Source organism: Hakea prostrata, chromosome 4, assembly GCF_041222555.1.
Source record: "Hakea prostrata isolate BN-2017 chromosome 4, UWA_Hpros_2, whole genome shotgun sequence".
In the NCBI taxonomy this organism is placed as follows: domain Eukaryota; kingdom Viridiplantae; phylum Streptophyta; class Magnoliopsida; order Proteales; family Proteaceae; genus Hakea; species Hakea prostrata.
Genome location: NC_142603.1, coordinates 48,944,782 through 48,968,214, shown reverse-complemented (window position 1 = coordinate 48,968,214; position 23,433 = coordinate 48,944,782). Strand labels below are relative to the sequence as shown.

General features: G+C 37.7%; 1 protein-coding gene across 3 annotated transcripts; it reads right to left on the bottom strand.

The window, feature by feature from the left end:
* Window positions 1–3,773: 3,773 nt before the first annotated feature.
* Window positions 3,774–22,541, bottom strand: LOC149019307 (uncharacterized). 3 transcript variants are annotated; one of them, XM_089153335.1, is made up of 5 exons: window positions 22,105–22,541; window positions 8,766–9,328; window positions 8,444–8,618; window positions 4,990–5,267; window positions 3,774–4,076 (listed from the first exon to the last, which is right to left on the bottom strand). In XM_089153335.1, the coding sequence occupies exons 2-5, from the start codon at window positions 9,240–9,242 to the stop codon at window positions 3,969–3,971; spliced, it is 1,038 nt and encodes a 345-aa protein (XP_089009461.1). In that variant the 5' UTR covers window positions 9,243–9,328; window positions 22,105–22,541; the 3' UTR covers window positions 3,774–3,968. The 3 variants fall into 3 exon arrangements, with proteins under 3 accessions (XP_089009461.1, XP_089009462.1, XP_089009460.1); XM_089153336.1 differs by lacking the exon at window positions 22,105–22,541 and adding an exon at window positions 14,975–16,293; XM_089153334.1 differs by lacking the exon at window positions 22,105–22,541 and adding an exon at window positions 10,408–10,506.
* Window positions 22,542–23,433: the final 892 nt, after the last annotated feature.

Here is a 23,433-nt window from a genome sequence, read left to right as displayed (position 1 = left end):
CAAAGCCTTACTTCATTTTGAGGGAAACATCACATTCTAGGTTTTGAATGACCATCAACCCTTTACCAAAAAAAAAAAAAAGAATGACCATCAATCCCCATTATTCAAATTAGGTTTAGATAAACGTCCACATTTTAGGGCAGATATTTTGATCCATCACTTAAAAGTAGATCTAGATGGAACCTCCCAAACTGTCTGGGTTTACATTCAGGCCAAGCTAAACCTTGGTTATACTACTAACATCACAGATTGTGACTTTGGCTGACACGCTAGTACCTCATACGAAGTGCTTGGGAACGACGTTGCTCTAAGCAGTTCGCAGTCGGAATGCATTTTGGGCTCTAAAGTGCATCCCAAACAACCATTGTTGGGAGCAGCGCTGCTCCCAAGTATAACCCATACCTCACAAGAAGCATTCTTCTTTTTTTCTTTTTTGGGTAAAATAAGGTTAAAAACATTCTTCTATAGGACATCCATGTTGTGATATTTTTAATATAATGAATTCTATCTTGGAATTAATTGAAATTAAGTAAATGCTTTTTTAATATTTTGAACTAGGAAAGTGCATTTTTCTTTAGTCCTACATCAAAAACCGAGAAGTTAGATTTTGAATTCATTAATAGGTACTTCCTAGTAATTCTAATTTTAAGATGATAAATAGACACACTACGGTGTTATATACTTCCTAGTGTACATGCGAGGATGGTGTAGTGTTCTTGTACATGTGGCATGTTTAGGTGCTTTAGCTTGGCTCATGCACTAGTCAATCTCCAAGAAGATTGTTCACTCTAGACTGTTGAATTGTGCAGTTGAACTAAGGGTGTAAAATAGTATGGTATCAATAATTCGATATAGTATAGAAACTCGACACCTAAAACTAAAACCATACCGTGCCATTTTTTATTGACATGAAAAGGATACATCACAGTTTCGATATGAAAACGTATGAATACAATACATTATGTTTTCAGTAAGTAAATGGTATAGGAACCCAATACCAAAAAGGTACAAAAATGGTATGAAAAGGTACGGTTTGGTACCTGATATGGCATTGAAAATCAATACCGTACTGTGCCAAATTAGGAAGTATTTTTTAAAACTATACCACAAAAGTTTTTAAATAGTTTAGTATGGTACAGTTTATACGGTTGGTTTTGGTATTAGATTGACACCCTTAAGTCGAACTATTCAACAGTCCAAATTGATCAATAATAGATGTGTCTATACAAAAAGGTACATATAGGTATAAAATCATGCCTATACTGAATAGGTAACTCTCTGCCTATTATACTTCACTAGTTTCCATGGATTTTTGGTACCAATACAGTGGTCTTAATTTGGATGGCACACAATTGTCTTTTACCAAATCCTCACCCTCGGGTTCTCGGACTTGAAATCAAGGTTTAAGGTTAGGATCTTATGAGATTCCCCAATCAGACTCCTTGAGAAAGGTCAGATTGCTATAGAAGTACTTAGTTAGCTCAGGGTTGATGGGCTCATCTAGGTTAAGCATTCAATCCCACCCAAGAGCATGAAAACTCTTGGCAACCTTGAACGCTGCAACCTCCTTAACAATAACAGGTATGTCTCCTTAAATGGGCAAAGTAGAGGTGCTCTCCTCTTCCATCCCAAAGAGATGTGGCAAGTAAGGTCTCTCACCACATCCATGTCCACATCCATGTCTCGCATGGATGCCTGATGATCTCCATGGGCAGCCATATGTATAGATCTAATAGAGTAATAACGAAAGAGAAAACTAACAAGGGATCAAAATGGTGTTGGTGCATGGTTGATGATTTGGAATATAGAAAATAGTAAAGAGAAGCTTGGGAAGCAAGATTTTCACCAAAAATCTAAGTTTCTAAGGAGAGATTGGAAAAACTATAGATCTAAGATAAATTGACATTGTTTTAAAAAAAAATAACTGACATAGAGGGGAAGAATGCCTCAGAATCACTTTTTGGCAAAAGAGGTGTGGAGACACAAATCACCTTTTGGCAAAAGAGAAGTGGCAAATGAGCCAAGAGGGCAGGCAGTCACCTAAATAGGTGCACCTGCCACCCTAGTGTAGACGGTTGATCAGGCCGGTCGCTCGATCTGACCGACCACCAACTTTATGGTGGGCAACTGGTAGTAGGGTTGCAGGCTCACACGGGCTCAGGGTGCGATGGGTTGTCAACCTTCTACGGTCAAGATCAAAATTTCAGATCCGACGATCCAAAATTTTGCATGACAGTCCTGCGCATTTAATGCACAAGATTGAAGCAGTTTCCGTCCCTGGGAGTATGCAACCAGCTACCCGGGGTGTCTCAATTACATTAAGTCTTACTCCTATCAGCCCTATTCAACGTTTCCAGTTGTGTGGGGATCAAGGGTTACATGAACTCATTAACAGAAAGATCTTTGGATAGCTCAGTCTATAAATACCTCCACTTAAATGCATATATATCAGGGTACACACTCTACTAATCTTCCTACTAAGTCCGATTACTTACACTTAACATTCGGACTAAGGCCCCAATCTTGAGGTGGTGGCGAAATCTAATTTGACTTGAGCTTCGAAGGCAACTCACCAATCCCAGTGGTCGACCCGCTTTAACAGTGTACACTTTTGAATAGGTTTTGTCACGATGAACTCAAGGCTTATCCATATTTAGGACACGGTCATCTTCAGAAGAGCTGGATTAGTCCTAACTTGTTTTCTTTTCGGAGAAAAGGGAGACTTACATTAATAGAATACAAATAAAGTTATAGGATTACATTCTGAAATACCAAAGACCACACCGCTCCTCTCGAATGAGATTTGCAAGTTGGTCCGGCAAGGCTTGAGGATCAAGCAAGACCTCAAAAGCCATAGTTGTTGCTAGTCCTAACTTGTAACAAGTTGGATAGCCTCATTGCTATTGGGTCCTTTGATTTCAGCACCTAAGAAATTGACGGGTTTGACTCCACCAAGTTTAAACTTCCCTATCTTGAATGCTTTGGACCTCAGCCACAATTTCTCCAGGACTCAAACCCTTCTACTCTCAGGAAAAGATGGAAAGTTTTCACTCATTTCTAGTGGTAGATTTAAACGGGTGGAAGGATCTAATGATCTTAATTCTCTCCGAGATGGGCTTGCAAGAGATATCAGTTTAAGGCATTGAATTAGTTGTTGATGCCTTCATTTTTTTTAATTTAAGAAGCTCTCACTTTGCCTCTTTAAGCTCTCATTAGGCTTTATATATTCATCTTTTATTTTTAAAATATAATAGTTATAAAACCTTTTTAAGAACTGATTTATATAATCTGAATACGTGACCATTATAGGACCAATTTAGATTCTGGTTTCAAAATTGAGATGGAATTTCAACTAAATTCTAACTGCACACAATGGGTTTGGAGATGCTTCTGGCTTATTATTCATGTAGAGACATCACTCCCTGTAAGTGTAAGAAATCAAAATCAACAGCAACAGGAACAGAGCGTTAACAGAACCAATTCAAGACCACGACACTTCTTTCTTCTGTGACGAGTTCCTCCAGCACAGTTTTCATTTTCATCATGACTTTTGTCACTGAAATGTTTTTCAAATCACTGTAACTACTAATTATTAATGACTTCTGCACCAACAGAACGCCCAGATTTGGCCGACGGATGTTCATCTCCACAAGTCTAACGACTCTGAGAATTCACTTTGCCTGATCACTGTCTTGTAATCTCAGCAAGCACAACCCCCCCCCCCCCCCCCCAAAAAAAAAAAATTTCAGGTTGAAGCTGCAAAATTAAATCAGATTGAAACAAAATCAATCCCTGAAAACAATATGTTTTCTTGCTTGCATAATAATTATTTAATTCTTGATTTCTTTCCACTTTCTTTGCTGGGTGGAGGAGGTTAAGATTATTGACCTAAAACATAAATACACTGCCATGTCATGAACCAGCTAAAGATAAAATATTCTAAACAAAAAAACGAAAGGGAGAGAAGTTTAGACTATCCTTGAAAGTCCAAGGAAAACAACAGCTGAAGCGATTTGCACCTTTAGATCAGCAATATCAACATCGTGGCCACCTTCCACCAAACCCCATCTATCAACCTGTATGGTAAAAGATTTGAAGCTTATAATATACATCAATAAGACAGTAAATAATGTGAACTTGATGCATATTCGCCATGTCATTAAAGAAGATGGTTCCTAGGAATTTATCTGAGGCAACCAAGAACATGCCTTGAAATGATCAGGAGGTATACATCTGAGTAGGTTCTGCGCTAAAAGATTGAAAAACAAAGGGTGACCACTCACATGCTTCACACACTTAGCAGGGTTCAGGAAGGGTCAAATTATTAATCCTCACCCCTGTTTCCAGAGAAGCTCATTCCTGGACTTGACCCAATGCACCAAACACAATCTCTTAACAATAAGATACTTATCATTTAAACATAAATACAAAATGACAACGGGGACCCAGATCTTTTTAACAGGGTATCATGACATTATGAGCGCTCTGATCTGTGGACGATGTAGCCTCGAAATCGAGGGTCAGTTGTAGTATCAGTTAATGAATCAACAGGCCAAACTACGGTTTCCTCAGACCCTGCTGTTAGGGAATTTGGGGCTGTTTAGGGTGGTTGGGACTTGTAGGGAAGACAGACTAGGTTCAGCTAGAGTTTATAGACTTAGGTTTAACAAAATACAAACCTGAACCTGACAGTTTTTGGTTCAGATTTGAATTCCAAAACCTAGGGTTTCAGAGAATCAGGGTTTCTGGTGAAGGTTTAGGGCTGCTGTTTAAACATAAATACAAAATCAAATGGCCCTTCTAACAGTGGACCCTGATCTTTTTAACAAGTGGGTACTCAATGACATTATGAGCGCTTTGACCTGTCGGTGGTCTGGGCACAAAATCTGAGATTTTCCCCAGAAAGAGTAAAAAGAACCAAAATCTATACATTGACGTGTATGCACATGAAGGAAAGACAAGAAAAGGGGAAAGGGGGGGTGTGTGTACCTGTAAATCTTCTTCCAGTCTAATCAACTCAATGGATTCCTCAATCTGCAACATCCCTCGGGAAATTGCAATAGAAATTATTAGAGAGTGTGCAGCTGCAGCCATTGCATCAATAGCAGCCAACTCACAGTCATCTGTGCTCTTTAGAAGATGTTCAACAGCATTAACAAGTCCATCCAATTGCTTCCCACCAAAAAAGCCAGAGTAGACAACAGGCTTAAATCCAAATTCAGACTCTACCCAATTTAGTAACGGATCAAGCTTCGCCACCTGTCGCTCTGCAAATAAAGAAGCATAAAATCATACATTTTCTAACCAAAGGTCAGATGAAGAATTGCATATTTAGGATGCAACACATTAGATGGAAAGTAATGCATTCTAAATACCTAAGTGGCTAGACGGCATTTTAAATTTTAATCCTTGATGCAAACCAATAGTAATTGGGAACACTACTATGACCTCCCACTAATGTAGATCCAGCATCTAGATTAGCTACTTTCCTTGGACTCAAGCCACCGTTGATACATCTATGGGTTGGATTTCTGATACAACACAACTTGAGATTGAGTTCCAAACTTTCAATCACATGATTTTTTTTTTTTTTTTTTTTTTTGAGTCTTTTACAGGTCACCCACTATAATGGGGGTGAAACTCGGGGTTGGCCACTATAGTGGCTAAAGTCGCGTCACCTACTTTCAATATTACAAGTTACCCACAGGTTTCTGATCTAGATTCAATAAAGTGATCAGTAAAATAACCTAGTTACGCCCATTTAATATCCTCTCATACCCAACCCTTAGGTCCCTTCACCCATCTTCTACCTACATCTCATCGGAAACTGCCCACCTTTGGTGGAAACCACCACATCCCTGCCACAAATCTCTCTGCCCACCGTCCCCTGCCCCCTGCCGGAAATCTCTCTCTCTCTAAACCCTTTGGAAGCAGATGTACCCTAATTCTTACATTCTATTCAGAAAAGACTTCAAATCTCTTCCTCAAGCGCTTCTCATCAATTCTGCCAAGGCGTAGACTCCAAAACCCTTAATGCCCTGGAATAACTACTTGAAAATTCATTGTGGAAGGATGAGGAGATGGAGATTGAACACAACAAGAACCCCAAGTCATGGATGGAAAGCTTCAGTTTCAGCTTGAATTCACAAAACAAATGGTGGCCAAGGTCTGCAAGATCATACGAACACAATCCAGATGGTAACAGACGCTCCTCTTTGATTTCCCCTCGACACACTATGTTCGATCCTAACTGCATCGGAGAGATCATTTAGCGTCAAAATAATGCTTTCCTTGTCTCTCCATTTCTTTCAATGGGTGTCCTATCAGCTCAGTCTCTCTCCTAATCCTCAATCTTGTTCTTTTCTCTTCGATGCCCTAATCAAAGCAAAAGCGGCCAAGGCTGCAAATCATTTCTTCTCAACTTCCCTAGATCTCAACCCCGACCTTCTTATTCGGAATCCCTTATTCAATATCTTTGCCGTGATGGGGAAATCAACGATGCTCTTGATATGTTTTCATGGCTCAAAAGTTTGAATCTTGTGCCTTCTCTATCAGTTTGGAATTCAGCTTTATTGGGTTCTCTTCGTATTGGAGGAACCAATCTAGTTTAGGATTTTTATCCCAAGATGATGGAATCTGACCTCATTGGCGATGTTGGCACTGTTGGGTATCTAACCCAAGCCTTTTACAAGGACAACAAGCTCTCTAAAGCTTATGAGCTTCTCTGACAAGTGATTGAAGCTAGGCATACCCGAGATATAAAACCTTTTAACCAAAATTGATTTCCGGGGTTTGCAAAGAGAGAAATTGTATTGCGGTCTCAAAGCTTCTCCATTTCACGATAGCGAAGCATTTTTCAACCTCTTAATATCTTTACCTATTAGGAAATCATTTATGGGCTCTGCAAGAACGGGTACGTGTGCTTCAGAGGGGGAGATTTCCAGCAAGGGACGGTAGGCAGAGATATTTTGGCAAGGGTATGATGGTTTCCGGCGACGGAAGGCAATTTCCGGTGAGGTGTAGTCTCCCACCTAAAAGCTGGGTATAGGAAGGTACAAATGGGGGTAATTAGGTCATTTTACTGCCCAAAGGGCATTAAGGTCATTATACTTATCACTTAATAGAATCTAGGTCAAAAACCTAACTATGGGTAACTTGTAATATTGAAAGTGGGTGACACATAATTTTAGCCACTATAGTGGGGAACCCCGAGTTTCACCCCCATTATAGTGGGTGACGTGTAGTTTTTTTTTTTTTTTTTGGTCTAATTGATCTGTTTTTGAGGAATTTAATTGCAAAGAAGATAACAGATTTGAAGGAAAAATATTTTGTAGAATTATACACTAATTGTTTACTGATTTGCAGGAGAGAACAATTGATCATGTAGGCCCACAGCCATTTAATTTGTGATCAAGGCTAAAGCTGTTTCATGACAGAAAGATGCTCGGTACTGTTCATCCTACAGTGACATGAACAGTGTTTCAAGTTTTTTTTATAGATAATTGGGATTTTTCTTGGTTATTTTATGGGATAAGTAAAAGCAGTTTTTAATTTGGGTGGGGATACTAGGATTAGTTTTAGTTAGTTTTAATCATTGAGTCCTAGTTTTACTGAAATATGTTTCTCATATTATTTAAATCCTTGTATTCGGCTTGAAAAAGAATAATGAAGGTTTCAATTAAGTTTTGTATGTGAGTTTGCACTCCCTCCACACACACACACACACACACACACACACACACCCCCCTTTTCTTTTTTTTTTCTCTTTTTCTCATCTTCTTATGATTCTTCTTCTCCCTCTTCCCCTACTACCAGACTGATTCTTCTCAAGCTTCCTCTTCTTCCCCCCATCTTCTTTATAGTTGACCTTTCTTTCTTCTTTATTGTGTCCCCCAGTACTTTCATTCCAAGCATCAATATTGGAAGCAGTCAACTTATTGAATTTAAAACATGGGAACATGGATTTTGTATGAAAATAGGTTATTTAAATAGTTTGAATTTGTTTTAGAGGTCATGTGACCTCTTGAAAATCACATGATTTAATGGAATAAATGAGTCCATTTAACTAAAGAGGTATTTTATATTTTAATTAGCTATTACATTTTATTTTCCCTTCCAATTTAGAGTTACTCCATTCCAAGCATAAATAGGATTCAAGTTTGTAAGGCCAATTAGCCCTTAATACCCCCCCCCATTGTAGAAAGAATAGAGAGATAAGTCTAATGTAATTTTGCTAAAGCAAATTTTGTGTACTTCTTTCTCTTTCATGAAGAGCTGCTGTCAGTGTTTAAAATCTAGATTTCCTGAGTGGTTCAAAGTGTAGGTGAGAGCCATGGGTACACCATAGATTAACTTGGTTAAGTTCTCATAACCATGAAATAATAAAAACTTATGGAGCAAGTAAAAGTGAAAATGAAATGAAGAAAGCCATAAGAATAAATACCAAGGACTCCTCTTGTCAGATCATTGTCGCCCGGAGAACGGAAGAAAACCAAATCTTGATGAAACTTCCTCGTTAGGTGTTCAATGATTTTTTTCCGTGTGAGTGGAACTCTCTCCAATGCAGTGCAAGCAAGTCTCATAAGGGGCATTGTGAAGGGTCTGATGCCATCTGTTTGCTATCAAGGCAAATATTTCATTAGGAACGTCTTCATAACCATATAAAACATCAGCCATAGAAAATCTAATCAAGGACTAAAGACTTGAATTTCCCAAGGCCCTCAGGGGGTGTTTTGAATAACCAAAGATGACACAAGATGTAGCACCTGATATTCCCATTCAGCTGCAATAGCCTTTGCAAGCACTAGTGTGGGAAGCTTGAGAGGTCTCTTAGATGGTGTCTTGAGGGTTCTATAGTCAAGCATCACAGTCCAACCATTATCATCATCAGCACGCCTTGTAGTGACCTGCTTGTAGAATCTCTTGCCAACAATAGAACCTGTTATGAATGACATTGGCATTGTCACTGATGACGAGGAGGATTCTTTTTGGAGGTTTGACCTTGGGGCTTTGATATGGATGCTTTCATCTTTTTTTCTGTCTCTCCCTGCTACTCCACCACTATCAGCTGAGAAAATGAATGATGTTGAAGAAGTTTCCAACTGTTCTGCTTTGTCAACTGTAGCTACATCACTGAAATGACGACTGTTGTAGCAATTAGCTGGGAAGAAAACTCTGCCCAGAAGAGGACGGCTTACAAGTGTAAGAGCTCTCTTTGAAGCATAAGATGTTACGGAAGCCATTGAATGGAACTAGAATATCCGAAACAAAAACAAAGGTTGGGCAGATGACAGTTTTTCCGCAAGCTTGGAGCACATTCGCACAAAATCTGCAAGTATAAAGCACATGCACATATATTATTTAAGATTTCATGAACATACTATTTAAAACACAAGCCCAATCCCAATACACAGCTGCAGCAGGCCAACTAATGAATGGGAAAGAAAATGCTGAAGAGCAGGAGGATTAAGCCAGGAGCTGAACTGTGCCAAAGCCCTAAAATTACTATTCTGAATCATTGGAAGGAACTAGAATTGACCTAAATAGCTGAATACAAAATAGAAACACCATGGCTTGCTGCCAGAGCTTTGCCTTCCCATTTCGTTTCTATGATAATTCTACTTTGTGGCGGAAACTTTTATGGCATCTGCTGTTTCATCTGAAATTTAAAAAAAAAATTGCCATATGGCAAATGTAGGACTCCCAGTTAAGGACACCCTACCTCAATGGACCATGGTCAGTCACTCATGTTTTTTGTTAAAATAATGTCAACTCCATTCGATACATTTTCCTTTCATGTGATTGGACTAAGCTTATTTAGGCAGCAGGACCTCTGGCATAGAGAACTGAATTTCTCTTCCACATATCATTGGTCCATCTATGCTGCTCCCTTATTCAGTAAGTCTTTTGATAGACCCTCTCTCTGCTGGCTGTTTGCAGCTTTTATTGTTGCATGTTATTTTATTTGGTCTCTTAGGAAAAGCATCTATCATGGAAAAATTAAATTTGACCTCTGGTGGGTTTTTATTGTAATGTGAATCATTATGGTGTGATTGATGAAATCTGTCCCTAGTTGGAGTGTTGTGCGATCCACGCCTGTCACAACCCCAGTTTCTAGGGCTAGGTGGGGCTACGTCACAAAAACCCTACCAGGGCACATAGCAGTTCACCTTACCTATTAAACCTTTATCATACTATTACCATAACAAGACGGAAACATGGGTATAAAGGAGGAAACTGAAATACCCTAATTGATGTCACCTGTCCTACTCATTCACAGAATCACAATATATATAGATTGCTATTAGCTTAAACCACCACTATCCTTGTATTTTCCTTACAGCTGGATATATACATACATTGCAAGATAAACTTTATATTCTATTTAGACAAACAAGAAACCATCACCTTCGTGTCAACCCCGTTGCCTTTATTCCAGACTTGGGCATCTGTTGACAATAAAAGTAATGAGCCACACAAACCCAATAAGCAATATGCACAACTATGCAACCAACATGGTGTATTAAACAAGCAACTCATTTCATTTTTCTCTTTATAGCAAAAACTTTATTTGGTTCTATTATCAAAACAGTTTTTCTTCTCAATTCATTTACCTTCATTCTCTCATAAGTCTTAGACCAAGCTTCACCTATAGAGGGGGTACCTCAATCTAATCCACACAAGTGGCATCTGTCTCTGTATCCGTCTCAATCTCAGTCTCAGGGTTGAGGGTTCCTATATTGGGTTCCCAATTTCAGTCTCTTGGCACAAGGTCTGGTATCCCTTGTAGGTAGCTATTATCGTCCTAGACCTTATCTTTCCACTTTTTGGTCTTACTTCATGGCTTCCCATTTGGGTACATTGGGTATCAGAACTTATAGAAGTTGTGCTCATCAGCACATAGTTTTATTCATTTTCAATTTTTATCTTTTAACATTTCCAATTTCAGTTTCACTAATGAACTCCACTCTTTTAAGTGCAAGACATAAGCAACATAGATCACTCAAAATGGTTCTTAGAGAAGCACTTGAAGTCTTGAACATGGATGAATGATCCTAATTTATACCACGGCATCTTAATGTTCCATTCAATATCAAAAGGACATAAATAAGTGACAACCATTCCCAGCCTTCAAACATGATCAGATTTAAGAATCTCATTCCAACATGCTTGCCAAACATAAAGGACACATTAGAAGCAACACATCCAAGCACTAACATAAGTCGATACATATAATTTACTCAACCTCGTCTTGTTTACCCTTTTCCTGTTCCCAAGGTCCAGTGTTAGTCCACCCTCTTTCTTGTTAGCACCCCTCCTACAAGACATTTCATTTCATTCCACAAAGTCTACAAATCTAACAACAGTAACGTTACATTAAGGTCCCTAAACTTAGTGTTGACCCCTCTCTCATCAATTGTAAGACCACAAACGGGTACCATTTAGTTTAACATTCATTCCAGGGCTCATAGGAAATCAAAAACTAGGTTGAACAGGGCATTTTGGGACCGTCCAAAAGTGGCTGATTTAGAGTGGCAGCAAAGAGCAACTTGCAACTTATGGCTGTCCTGACTGCACCAAACTGCATTTCGGTCCTGTAAGCATGGGGTTTTTGACCCAGATCCTTTTTTAATTCAGAAAATTCCTATTTCACAACAGATGTAGCCCTTCTAGCCCTCTTTAAAACGATACCAAGATCACAGAATCTGAAGTTACAATGACAAAGCTTTGGTTAAAATACTACATGCGGGTCAGCCTATCAAAACGGAATATCAACCTTACCTTTTATTTCATTTTGAAACTCAGATTTAGCCATAACCATCTTAAATCCATGAAATTAACTCAATTGCTACATTCATTCATTGTCTACCTAGGAGCTCAAAATCCTAATCTCACACACGGTTCAATTTGTACCTTAGGTCTGAGCTCAAATCAAGCTGAAAATCCCTTCAAGCTTGTGCAATTCTAAATCCTTTAGGATCAACTTACATGCTTGGATTCAATCTCTATTTTTCAGGTCTGAATTTGCTCATACTAGTCTACGACTGCCTCCTCCAGCTCCTCTTCCCTACCTCTAGCCCTCAACTGTCTCTCTCTTTTTTTTTCTTTTTTTTTCCCTTGCTAATGGAATGAGCTTTAGGGCTTATCTAAGACACAAGTCAAGCTTATATAGTCTAGTTCAGTCATAACCAAAACCAACCCATTGGACCCTCTTTATCAAAATTTCAAATTTCACCCTTCTAAGGATCCATCTTTGAACCGTATGGGTTACTTTAGTCCAATTTTTTTCCATTTTTATCCCCTTAAATCACAACTAACAATTATACCTATGGCTGGTTCACAAGTTATGGGTTTATATACTAATTCCACTAAACAAAATAGTATTCCATTCATTAATATTACCTGGTCCCATGACTCTGGCCTATTTAGTGACTTCTCTTCAGGAACCTAACAATACCACATTCCATATTACTAAAATAGTGCAATTTAAATACAGGGCATTACAATGAAGACCATTCCTCATATAATCCAAGGCTGAAAAGATTGGATTGGGTTTTTCAAAAAAAAAAATTTGGATGGATTTTTGTCATTTTTAACAGCAGATGGTCCACCATGTATAATATTTTGGAAGCTGTGGTTACTTGTATACAGACTAGAGTAGATCAAGCAAAACTTCTTAAATGTTATATGCAAGGTTTGAAATTTCACTGACATTTCAGGTGTTGGTGGCTGCCAACAACACCGACATTTTCAGTGTGACACGCAAAGAGCGAGAGAGAGAAGACGGAGAGTGAGAGCGGGAGAGAGATTTATCTTCTCTTTGATGATCCAACAATCTGAAGATCCAAACCACCGGATTTTTAGATTCCCGGCGATTCATCCCCGCGAAACTGTCTCCCCAGAAACCCTCATCTTCTTTCTTTCTCTAACCACATAACTCACCCAAAGATGGAACAAGAGAAAAAATTCGTAACTTCAAAACATTCGATATTTTCAGAATTTTTCACAATATTTTGAATTTATCGGTGATATATCAACTCTTCTGCAATATATAGTGATATTTTGGCGATTTATCGTCAAATTTTAGATTTCTTATGTCGGTTTGGCTTTTAGTGTTAGTACCTATCAACACGGTGAAATATCGCATACTTTCAGCAATATTTCGCCAACTTTTTCTACCCTGGTCATATGTAAGAGCTACGGTGTAGTGAGCAAGAGGTTCTTGATCTTCCATTGCTCAATCTACAACAATTTGGCCTTTGTCACTCATTCCTACTCTTGCATATTCTGGAGAGTCGTAATAATGCTAATTTTAAGACATTTCAATAATTTTCTATGATAGGTAGTGTATAGCCAACAGATCTATGTATTTTCAGGAGGGACTCTCCCTCTTATGTGTAACTTCCTTCCTTCATATGCAATTTCAATCCATTCCTTTTTATCATATAATTAAAAAAATAGAAAAAAAAATTAAAAAAAGGGGAAACAAAAACACCAAAGATGGGCATACAAGACAAACACCCAATATCACAAAACCAATCAGGAGACTTCCCCATCATCAATTATTCAGATTTATCATATATAACAATGAACCTATAAAAGAGAAAACTGTGAGAGTTCAACATGGCAACAAGGATTCCAATTTCAACTGCAAGCAAAAGCGGCCAAGCAAAACCTGAATAATGGGAATCCCATGGGGAGAAACAAGAAATGCTACCTATTTTGAAACCATATGAGGTTCTCGGCAGGAGCTGATTTTTCTAAGGTAAAACAAAAAATGGGCAAGAGGTGGTATCAAGATATATATTTCTTTTGCCTTCTTTTTTTTTTGGGGGGGTTGGGGGGTTGGGGGCAAGTGTGGGGATCAAAGATCGCATATAAAGGAGGTGAGCAAAACAAAAATAAGAAGAAATAGATGCTCAAAGTATAAATGGGGTAAGGGTCATGAAAATTGGAAATAGAAACATTATAATGAGAATGTTAATAAATTGAGGATGGCAAAATCCCATCTAAATTGCAATTATCTTTCACAAATTTGGGAAGCAAAAATAAACATTTGAAGGATTCAATGCAAACTCTTGATTATGATTAGATATGAATAATTATACAATTCTATAGAATTTTTGTGAGATATTATGTATAGTTTTTTATTTGACATTAAGGTTTGTGTTGTTAGCATACGAATGATCTCTTGAAAATATAATTAACTGAAATATGATAAATTAACAAGGTTAAATCCACTCACAGAATCAAGTAACCAAACAATTTTTCTAACATATTCACTTGTCAAAATTAGGATAACCAAACAGTTTTTCAAACAGATTCACTAATCAAAATCAAGAGAACCAAACATGAATATGATCCTATAGAACATAATTCCATTGAATCATGATTCCCTGGAAACCTGATTCTATTGTTGACTCCAGGGAATTGCGGAACTAAACACAACCTTGGAAGATGATTTTGTAGATGTACAAAAGTCATTCAACCCTACAATAACAACAATCTTCTTATTTTTCTGTCTCATGGCTTACGAATCCCCTTCCAAAAACAAAAACAAAGGTAACATTCCGTGTGCTGATAATCCAAACATATGAAGAACACTGCAATTAGCTGAACGTAATAAAAAACCAAGAATGGGAAACCAAATAAAATCGAATGGGCAATTAAACTGGAGAATCAAAGCAGAAAAGGAAGTTTGTAACATTGAAATCTCCAATTCAGTTGGACAAAAAAAAATCCAATTTACATAGAACCGAACAGAAATTGGGGAATACAGATTCTAACTTGAGAAATTTAAAACGACAAAGTCAACATTATCTAAGCCCAAACCAAAGAGATCACAGATTGAAAATAGAGAGATCAAGCATGTATTCCAAATTAATGAAATTGAGAAATATCAAATCAAACAAGAAATAGGTTTTTTAAGATGTAGAAGGAGAAGAAGAAGGGAACCAGATTTGGACAAAAATACCTGCAAATCAGTGGAGAGAGTAACTTTTTGTGGGAAAGTCCTTGATCAGGTCTTGATCGAAGGAAGATCGCTCAAAGGAATCTGGCTCCAAGGAAGAAGTCTTACTCAAAGATCCCTCACTCAAAAACCTTGCTCAAAGTTTAGGAGGAAGACCACACTCTCTGTTGGTGTCTCGCTAGAAAATCCTAAAAAGCAACCAGAGAAGAAGGAACTCAATCTAGAGTCTCGTTGTCGATCTCTAGTGTGTCTCACTTGAAGGAACTAGGAAGTCCCATTGATGGAACGATGGAACCCAAGTGCCTTTTTATACAAGCAGTGGAATCCCTAGATTCCACCCAATAACCAAGAATCCACAAAATTCAATTTTTAGGCAAAAAATTGAAATCCATGGATTCATAAATTGCTAAATTTTTTTCAACCAAATAGTTTTAAAAACCTGATTCATGAATCCAAGGATTCATCCAACCAAAGAAGCTCTAAATGTCACCCTCTAAGTTATCCAATTCATTAATTGGACCACCTCTTACTAACGGAATTTTATCATGTCCATTCTTGACAAGGAAATGGACCCTTCATTTCCTTATGGATGAGCGACATATGTCCATAGGTAGCATGGTTGTCAAGGCGGCAAGGCAACCAAAGCAATTGGGGCACCGCCTAGGCGATTAGGCAACAAAGCGGCGCCTAGGTGGCAATAAGGCAAACAAAGCAGTTGGGTCAAAATTTTTCAATACAACTACTTTTCAACACAATTATTTTCTATAATAAGCTAAACAAATATTCCATAGTCACATTCATCCCAAAAAACAAGCATTCAAGAATCATAATTATGAAAAATTATTCAAAAAAAAAAACACAAACATAAGTTCATCTCATCAAACCATGGTCGTCACAGCGTCCACCTAGGCATTTACTAATTCATTGATTCTTGATGTTGAGTATGGCTTATGCTTCAGATTTTGTTGATGTTGAAGTTCACCTAGGCTGCCCTAGGCTGGAGTGTGGGGGCAACGTCCCCGGAGCAAAAAATAGGTTCTATGTCCCTTTGGCACTTGGAGTTTCTTTCCATATTGGGCGTCAATTAAGCGGTTCAAAACAAAACAGTTGAAAAACCCGTTCATAACTGATAGGTAGGATCTAAAGGTTAAGGTTACACTTGGAAGTTAGAAAGAATTTTATTTTAATTTAATCTCAACCCTTAAATCTGACCTGTGGACACATGTCGCTCATCCATAAGTCCATTTTTGTCCAGAAATGGACAGAATGAAAATCCTATTACTAACACACCTATAGGTAGTGTTTGGCATGATTTTTTTTTTTTTTTTTTTTTTTTTTTTGCCCAAATAAATAGTTTGGGTAGTGTTTGGTACAATTCATACAATTTATTTTTATTTAAAAAGAGTTGAAAAGATACAAAAACCCTTTTTTTTTTCTTTTTTGGTGGTCTATAAAAAGCATGTGCCTTTAATAAAGTTAAAACCGTAAATGTGTCAACTTTTATAACTTCATCTCTAAACCATATTCACCGTCGCTTTTTGTATCTCCTTAAAACCGTTTTAACAATTTGTGTTCTTAATCATCCAAAAAAAAAAAAACAATTTGTGTTATTCCTCTCCCTTGTCTCACACTCTTCTCTTTTATTTCCTTTCTCTCCTCCTTCCATAAAAATCTCATTTCTTATCAAGTTCTTGTTGAGGTCCTCCTCACAAAAGGAGCACAGACACAACAATATACGTGGTTTGGCTTTGCCTACATCCACGGGCATAATAGGACCTTCACTATGAGAAAGTTGAAATACAACACTTGTACAATGCTTGGATTTATAACCAAAACCAACCCTGTATCCAAAACTTGATACCCCTATACACCCTCTCACAACTCACACTCTTAACCCTACAAGAGTTTCAAACCAACTACTCCAACATAGATACACTGCACTCAATCTCAAAACTCTGCACTTGATGAGTTCACTCGTGAGATCTCTCACCTCACTTCCCTTCTGTCTTGCATCTATCTCAAACACACCTCCCATCTATAAATAGATGGGGAGGTGAACGATTTGAGAGAAACAAACTCTCACATTACTTGCATTTTTCCTCATGCAATTAATGACATATTGATATTACATATTTGCATTTATAAGGAGATAAGGAGAGAAGATTTTATCCTCCTTTAAAACATGTTTATTTCTCTTGTCAACAAAAAAGGGTTGAAAAAATGCACCAAATATAGTCAAATTTGGTGTGTGACCTCTTGTGAGGAGGACCACAACAAACACCCCCTCCGACTCATAAGGAAGAACAACTCATGTCTGCCATGCTTCTACAGTAGTCATGTTTTGCCTTTGGGTAGAGCCTTTGTCATCACATCTGCTCTATTTATGTCAGTATGGATTTTCTCTCAAGCTACAACTGCTTCCATTCCAATACATCTCGTATCCAATGATACCTTACATGGATGTGTTTGGATTTATAATGGAAACTTGGATTCTTACTTATATGGATTGCACTTTGGTTGTCGCAAGTGAACGACATACTTTTCTTGTTTCAAACCGAGTTCTTGAGTGAATTGCTTCATCCACAACATCTCTTTACATGTTTCAACAACAACGATGTACTCTACTTCGGTAGATGACAATGCCACATATTTTTGCAGCTTAGATTGCCATGATATTGCTCCCCCTACAAAAGTAACTAGATATCCTAATGTGGATTTTCTGGAGTCAACATCTCCAGCCAAATCAACATCTGTATATGCTTGTAACATAGGTGCTAACCTCCAAAACACGGAAAAATGTTAGTAGTACCTTTAAGATATCTCATTATCCACTTTACTGCTTCCCAGTGTTCCTTTCCAGGATTGAATAGAAATCTACTAACAACTCCTACTGCATGTGCAATATCAGGTCTAGTACAGACCATGGCATACATCAGGCTTCCTAATATAGAAGAGTAGGGAATGCGCGTTATTTCATCCCTTTCTTCTTCAGTTGAGGGACTTTGTTCACTACTCAACTTGAAATGACTACCAAAGGGGGTACTTACAGATTTTGTTTTGCTCATATTAAATCTTTCAAGTACCTTCTGCACATATCTTTGCTCATATTAAATCTTTCAAGTACCTTCTGCATATATCTTTCTTGTGATAGCCATAACTTTCTAGCTGCTCGGTCACGATAAATCTTTACGTTTAAGATTTGTTATACAACTCCCAAATCTTTCATGGCAAAGGAATTGCTCAATTGTTTCTTCAATCTGTCAATTTTATTGACATCCTGACCAACAATCAACATGTCATCAACATTTAGGCAAAAGAAAAGGTATTGACTTCAATGAAATTTTTTCACTTGTAGTAAAAATGTCTTCTATATGGGTGGTGTTAAGTTTAGCTGCTAGTATGGATTTGGAAATCCATCAACTAGATGTAAAGACAACCTTTCTCCATGGAGATTTGGAGGAAGAAATTTATATGGAGTAGCGAGAAGGTTTTGAAGTCAAAGGTAAGGAACACATGGTCTATAGGTTAAGAAAGAGCTTGTATGGCTTGAAACAAGCACCAAGCCAATGGTACAAGAAGTTTGATTCATTTATGATAGATCATGGGTATTACAGAACAGCATCAGACCATTGTATGTTTGTTAAGAAATTTTCTGAAGAAGATTTCATTATTCTTTTGCTCTATGTTGATGACATGTTGATTGTTGGTCAAGATGTCAATAAAATTGACAGATTGAATAAACAATTGAGCAAGTCCTTTGCCATGAAAGATTTGGGAGTTGTATACAAATCTTAGGCGTAAAGATTTATTGTGACCGAGCAGCTAGAAAGTTGTAGCTATCATAAGAAAAATATGCGCAGAAGGTACTTGAAAGATTTAATATGAGCAAAGCAAAATCTGTAAGTACCCTCTTGGTAGTAATTTCAAGTTGAGTAGTGAACAAAGTCCCTCAACTGAAGAAGAAAGGGATGAAATGACGCGCATTCCCTACTCTTCTACAGTAGGAAGCCTGATGTATGCCATGGTCTGTACTAGATCTGATATTGCACATGCAGTAGGAGTTGTTAGTAGATTTATATCCAATCCTAGAAAAGAACACTGGGAAGCAATAAAGTGGATAATGAGATATCTTAAAGGTACTACTAACATTTATTTGTGTTTTGGAGGTCAGCAACCTATGTTACAAGCATATACAGATGTTGATTTGGCTAAAGACGTTAACTCCAGAAAATCCACATCAGAATATCTAATTACTTTTGCAGGGGGAGCAGTATCATGACTATCTAAGCTGCAAAAATGTGTGGCTTTATCATCTACCGAAGCAGAGTACATTATTGTTGTTGAAACATGTAAAGAGATGTTGTGGATGAAGCAATTCACTCAAGAACTCGGTTTGAAACAAGAAAAGTATGTCGTTCACTGCGACAGCCAAAGTGCAATCCATATAAGTAAGAATCCGAATTTCCATTATAACTCCAAACACATCCATGTAAGGTATCATTGAATACAAGATGTATTGGAACGGAAGCAGTTGCAGCTTGAGAAAATTCATACTGACAGAAATGGAGCAGATATGATGACAAAGGCTCTACCAAAAGGCAAACATGACTACTGTAGAGCATGGTAAGCATGAGTTGTCCTTCCTTATGAGTCGGAGGGGAAGTTTGTTGTGGTCCTCCTCACAAGAGGTCACACACCAAATTTGACCAAATTTGACTATATTTGGTGCATTTTTTCAACCCTCTTTTGTTGACAAAAGAAATAAACATGTTTTAAAGGAGGATAAAGTCTTCTCTCCTTATCTCCTTATAAATGCAAATATGTAATATCAATATGTCATTAATTGCATGGGGAAAAATGCAAGTAATGTGAGAGTTTGTTTCTCTCAAATCGTTCACCTCCCCATCTATAAATAGATGGGAGGTGTGCTTGAGATAGATGCAAGACAAAAGGGAAGTGAGGTGAGAGATCTCACAAGTGAACTCATCAAGTGCAGAGTTCTGAGATTGAGTGCAGTGTATCTGTGTTGGAGTAGTGGGTTTGAAACTCTTGTAGGGTTGAGAGTGTGAGTTGTGAGAGGGTGTACAGGGGTATCCAGTTTTGGATACAGGGTTGGTTTTGGTTATAAATCCAAGCATTTTACAAGTGTTGTATTTCAACTTTCTCATAGTGAAGGTCTTATTATGCCCGTGGATGTAGGCAAAGCCGAACCACGTATATTGTTGTGTCTGTGCTCCTTTTGTGATTATTTCTTTTGTTATCTTTCACGTGGGTCCCACACGGGCACTATTCACGAAAACATTTTTGTATTGTTTTTCTCTATCGATCTTTTACACAGGCGGGAAAAGAGTGAACCGTCTTTCAGTATTTTTCCCAACAGTTCTTTTAATCGTAGCCAAATCTTCCAATCCCTTCCTTTCTCGTCAAAGAAGAAAAACATGAGGAAGGGAGGAGCAGAAACGTCTGAGATTTAGGTGTTTTAGTGGTTGTTCTCAATCCAAGTAGTTGAGGGAGATCATAAGCATCCATATGGGTCAATTTGGGATTCAAGTTGGAAATTCTTGCAGTGAGCTGCATTGTCTCACGTATAGAACGGAATGATGCATGGGTATGCGATTTTTGCTGAATTTTTTCTCCTTTAATTTTTTATTCTGAGTTCTAATAGCACTGGAGCTTCCAAAGAGCGATAGTTTGTTCAGTTGCTGCGTCTTAGACTTGGTGGAAGAAGAACCGACCAGAAAGAAAGGAACCATGGAAGAGAGATGGATGCGCTTCATGCACATCAAATTCAAGTTGTGTGTGTGTGCTGGAACAACTAAGACTATGCAATCAAAACTTCTAGCTATATGGGCCAAGGAGGCTCTGTAGATTGTAGCCTTAGGATACAATTGGCTTTCGTAGGCATAGATAAGAACTCTATTGCACGCAATACATGGTATGAAGTAGCAAACCTTCAACAGTACTCCCTGTACAACCTATACTCAAATATGAAGAATTCGCTCGCCAGCATGGAGCTTCGAAATGATAATAGCAGGATGTTATTGTGTTATACGGTCTGAATTCTTCTTCCACACTTTCTTAAGAATTTAATGCTAATAACAACAAGGATGACTATTTGTGCCCTAACTTTTGAAATTTTCTTCTTCAGGTTGCCTATGAGTTCAATTTAAGGGTGTAAAACGGTACAGAATTGGTAACTCAATAAGGTGTTGGTACTGTACCAAATTTTATATAGTACGGTATGAAAATGGTATTTGAGAAATGGTACAGTACGATTTCGATAAGAAATTGGTGTAAATACAATATATGGTATGGTATAGTTTTGGTACGAAAGAACCCATTCCAATGAATTCAAATCTACAACCATACAGAAATTCTCTCCAACTGTATTCAAGTTCCTATATCGATCAAAGATGGGAAATTCCTATAATCTGGTTAGCAGATGCATAACATAAACAGACCACTAAACATTGAACTGACTTTCAGCCATGGTAACTGAATTACAAACCTACACCAAAAAACCAAATAAATCCATCAGGCCACAAGGGCTCTAATATCATATAAAAAACACCCAACCAGACAATTACTTAATGAGACATGATACAGTGAAAGTTTACAAAATCTTAGATGTGTATGGGTTGGAAGAGAAAAAATGAGTGATACTAAGCAAACCTAAAATGAAAGGATAAGATAGCTTTTTGAATAGAGAGTATAACAAACGGTCTCTATTTTTACTAAAGTCTCATGTCTCGACTTCACTCTACAGAATTGTTTTGGCAAAGCAACTCCAAGTAGAATGTTCTTACTCATACTCAGATATAAAAGCTTATGCCAATATTTCCCTTTAGCACCAAACTACCAATTTCTCGTTCTTTCCTTGCAACAAAACTTTAAGAAGCAAGGGGCTATGCGGTGCACGATGTTCACCAAATCATTCATAAAGGAGAAAGCAAAATTGAAATTCACAAACTCAATATTAGAAAACATCCTCAAAGAACAAGAGAAAAGCAAAATCATTCATAAAGGAGAAAGCAAAATTGAAATAGAAAACATCCTCAAAGAACAAGAGAAAAGCATCATGGCCGTAATACCCGCATTCTTAATATTTACTTGCAACAGGAAAACCGTCTTACTGTATCTGATTTTAACAGGAAAGAGAACAGAACCGCTCAATTTCTGTAACTTAAATTACATTCTGAAGCAGAAACAGATTTAACAAGGCTAGCAGCTGAAAAGCATGGACAACACAATAGGGATGCAAACATAAAAAGTAGCAGAAAGAGAGTTGATGGGTTACTAAAATTTACTGGAAGAGGGAGAACGCAAGAAATGGAAAAAGTAATTTTTAAGACAGTGAAACGTACCTTCGCACCGCAGGTATTTGCAGTGATTCGATTAGGAACAGAGGAAATGATTCGCCGTTTTTCGAAGACAACTCGATCTCAGCTTCGCATTTTATCAGGGTGCCCCCACGCTCATACGTGGGATCCACACTGTCGGACCTGACACGGTGTGGTCTCAAACTCGCATAAGTGTGGAAGTGTGGGCGTGTGGCCAGTATAAGGGCACGCTGAGGGACCTTGCTTCGATTATGCTGTTCTGTGCAGCGTACGGCTGATCTCGAGTGAGATTCGGTTTTGACAGTTTATTTCATAAAAATATGAGCAAATTGCACTGGCACCTTAAAATGTAGAATTTAAAGTATTAATATCCTACTTTATGTTTAAAAAGAACAGAGACCCCAAAATTAAATTTTCATTGGATATATTTGTCCAATTTGTCACTAAAAACTTTTAAAACATGGTTTATTGTAGGGATATTTTTTAAAATAAACAATGATTTAACTGCTTTTAGTGATAAATTTGACAAATATATCCAATGAAAATCAAATTTTTGGGTCACTGTGTTTTATAAGCATAAAGTGGGGTGTCAGTGCTTTAAAGTCTCCATTTTGGAGTGCCAATGCAATTTGCTCTAAAAGTATTGAATGCGAAATGAATAGTCAAGATCGACATCTCATGTACCCTATAATACGCAGCACCCAAGCAAAATCACACGCTGAATTGGGGATACATGATGTGAACTCCTTTCCCATTTTCTTTCTCTCAAAACGAATCGATTTAGGGAAATAAGGTAAAACTTTAGGATTATAAGTTATAGAAGGAAAATCACAAAAATAACCCCACTTTCAAATTCGGTTCGGTTCGGTTCTAGTACATACCGACAATGACCTAAAATTGGTAATGTACTATACTGATTTTAAAAACTTGGTTTGTACTGTACCATACCGAATTTTGAAACAGTGTATCTTAATACAGTTTAAACAAGGCGACCTGTAAACGGTTTTAGTACGGAATTGACACCCTTATCTACAATGAGCTCAGTGGTTATGAGATTTAACAAGAGACGACAATGGTGATGAGGTATTCGCCATCTCAAGAGCTATTATAGAGACAAAACAT

What these genes read in the sequence shown, in the direction of transcription:
- LOC149019307 (XM_089153335.1), bottom strand. Translation starts at nt 9,242, where the DNA reads ATGGCTTCCGTAACATCTTATGCTTCAAAGAGAGCTCTTACACTTGTA. An exon ending in CAGCTGAATGGGAATATCAG is followed by an intron (nt 8,619 to 8,765) that starts GTGCTACATCTT and finishes TTGCCTTGATAG; the next exon opens with CAAACAGATGGCATCAGACC. An exon ending in GACTGGAAGAAGATTTACAG is followed by an intron (nt 4,077 to 4,989) that starts GTACACACACCC and finishes TTTACCATACAG; the next exon opens with GTTGATAGATGGGGTTTGGT.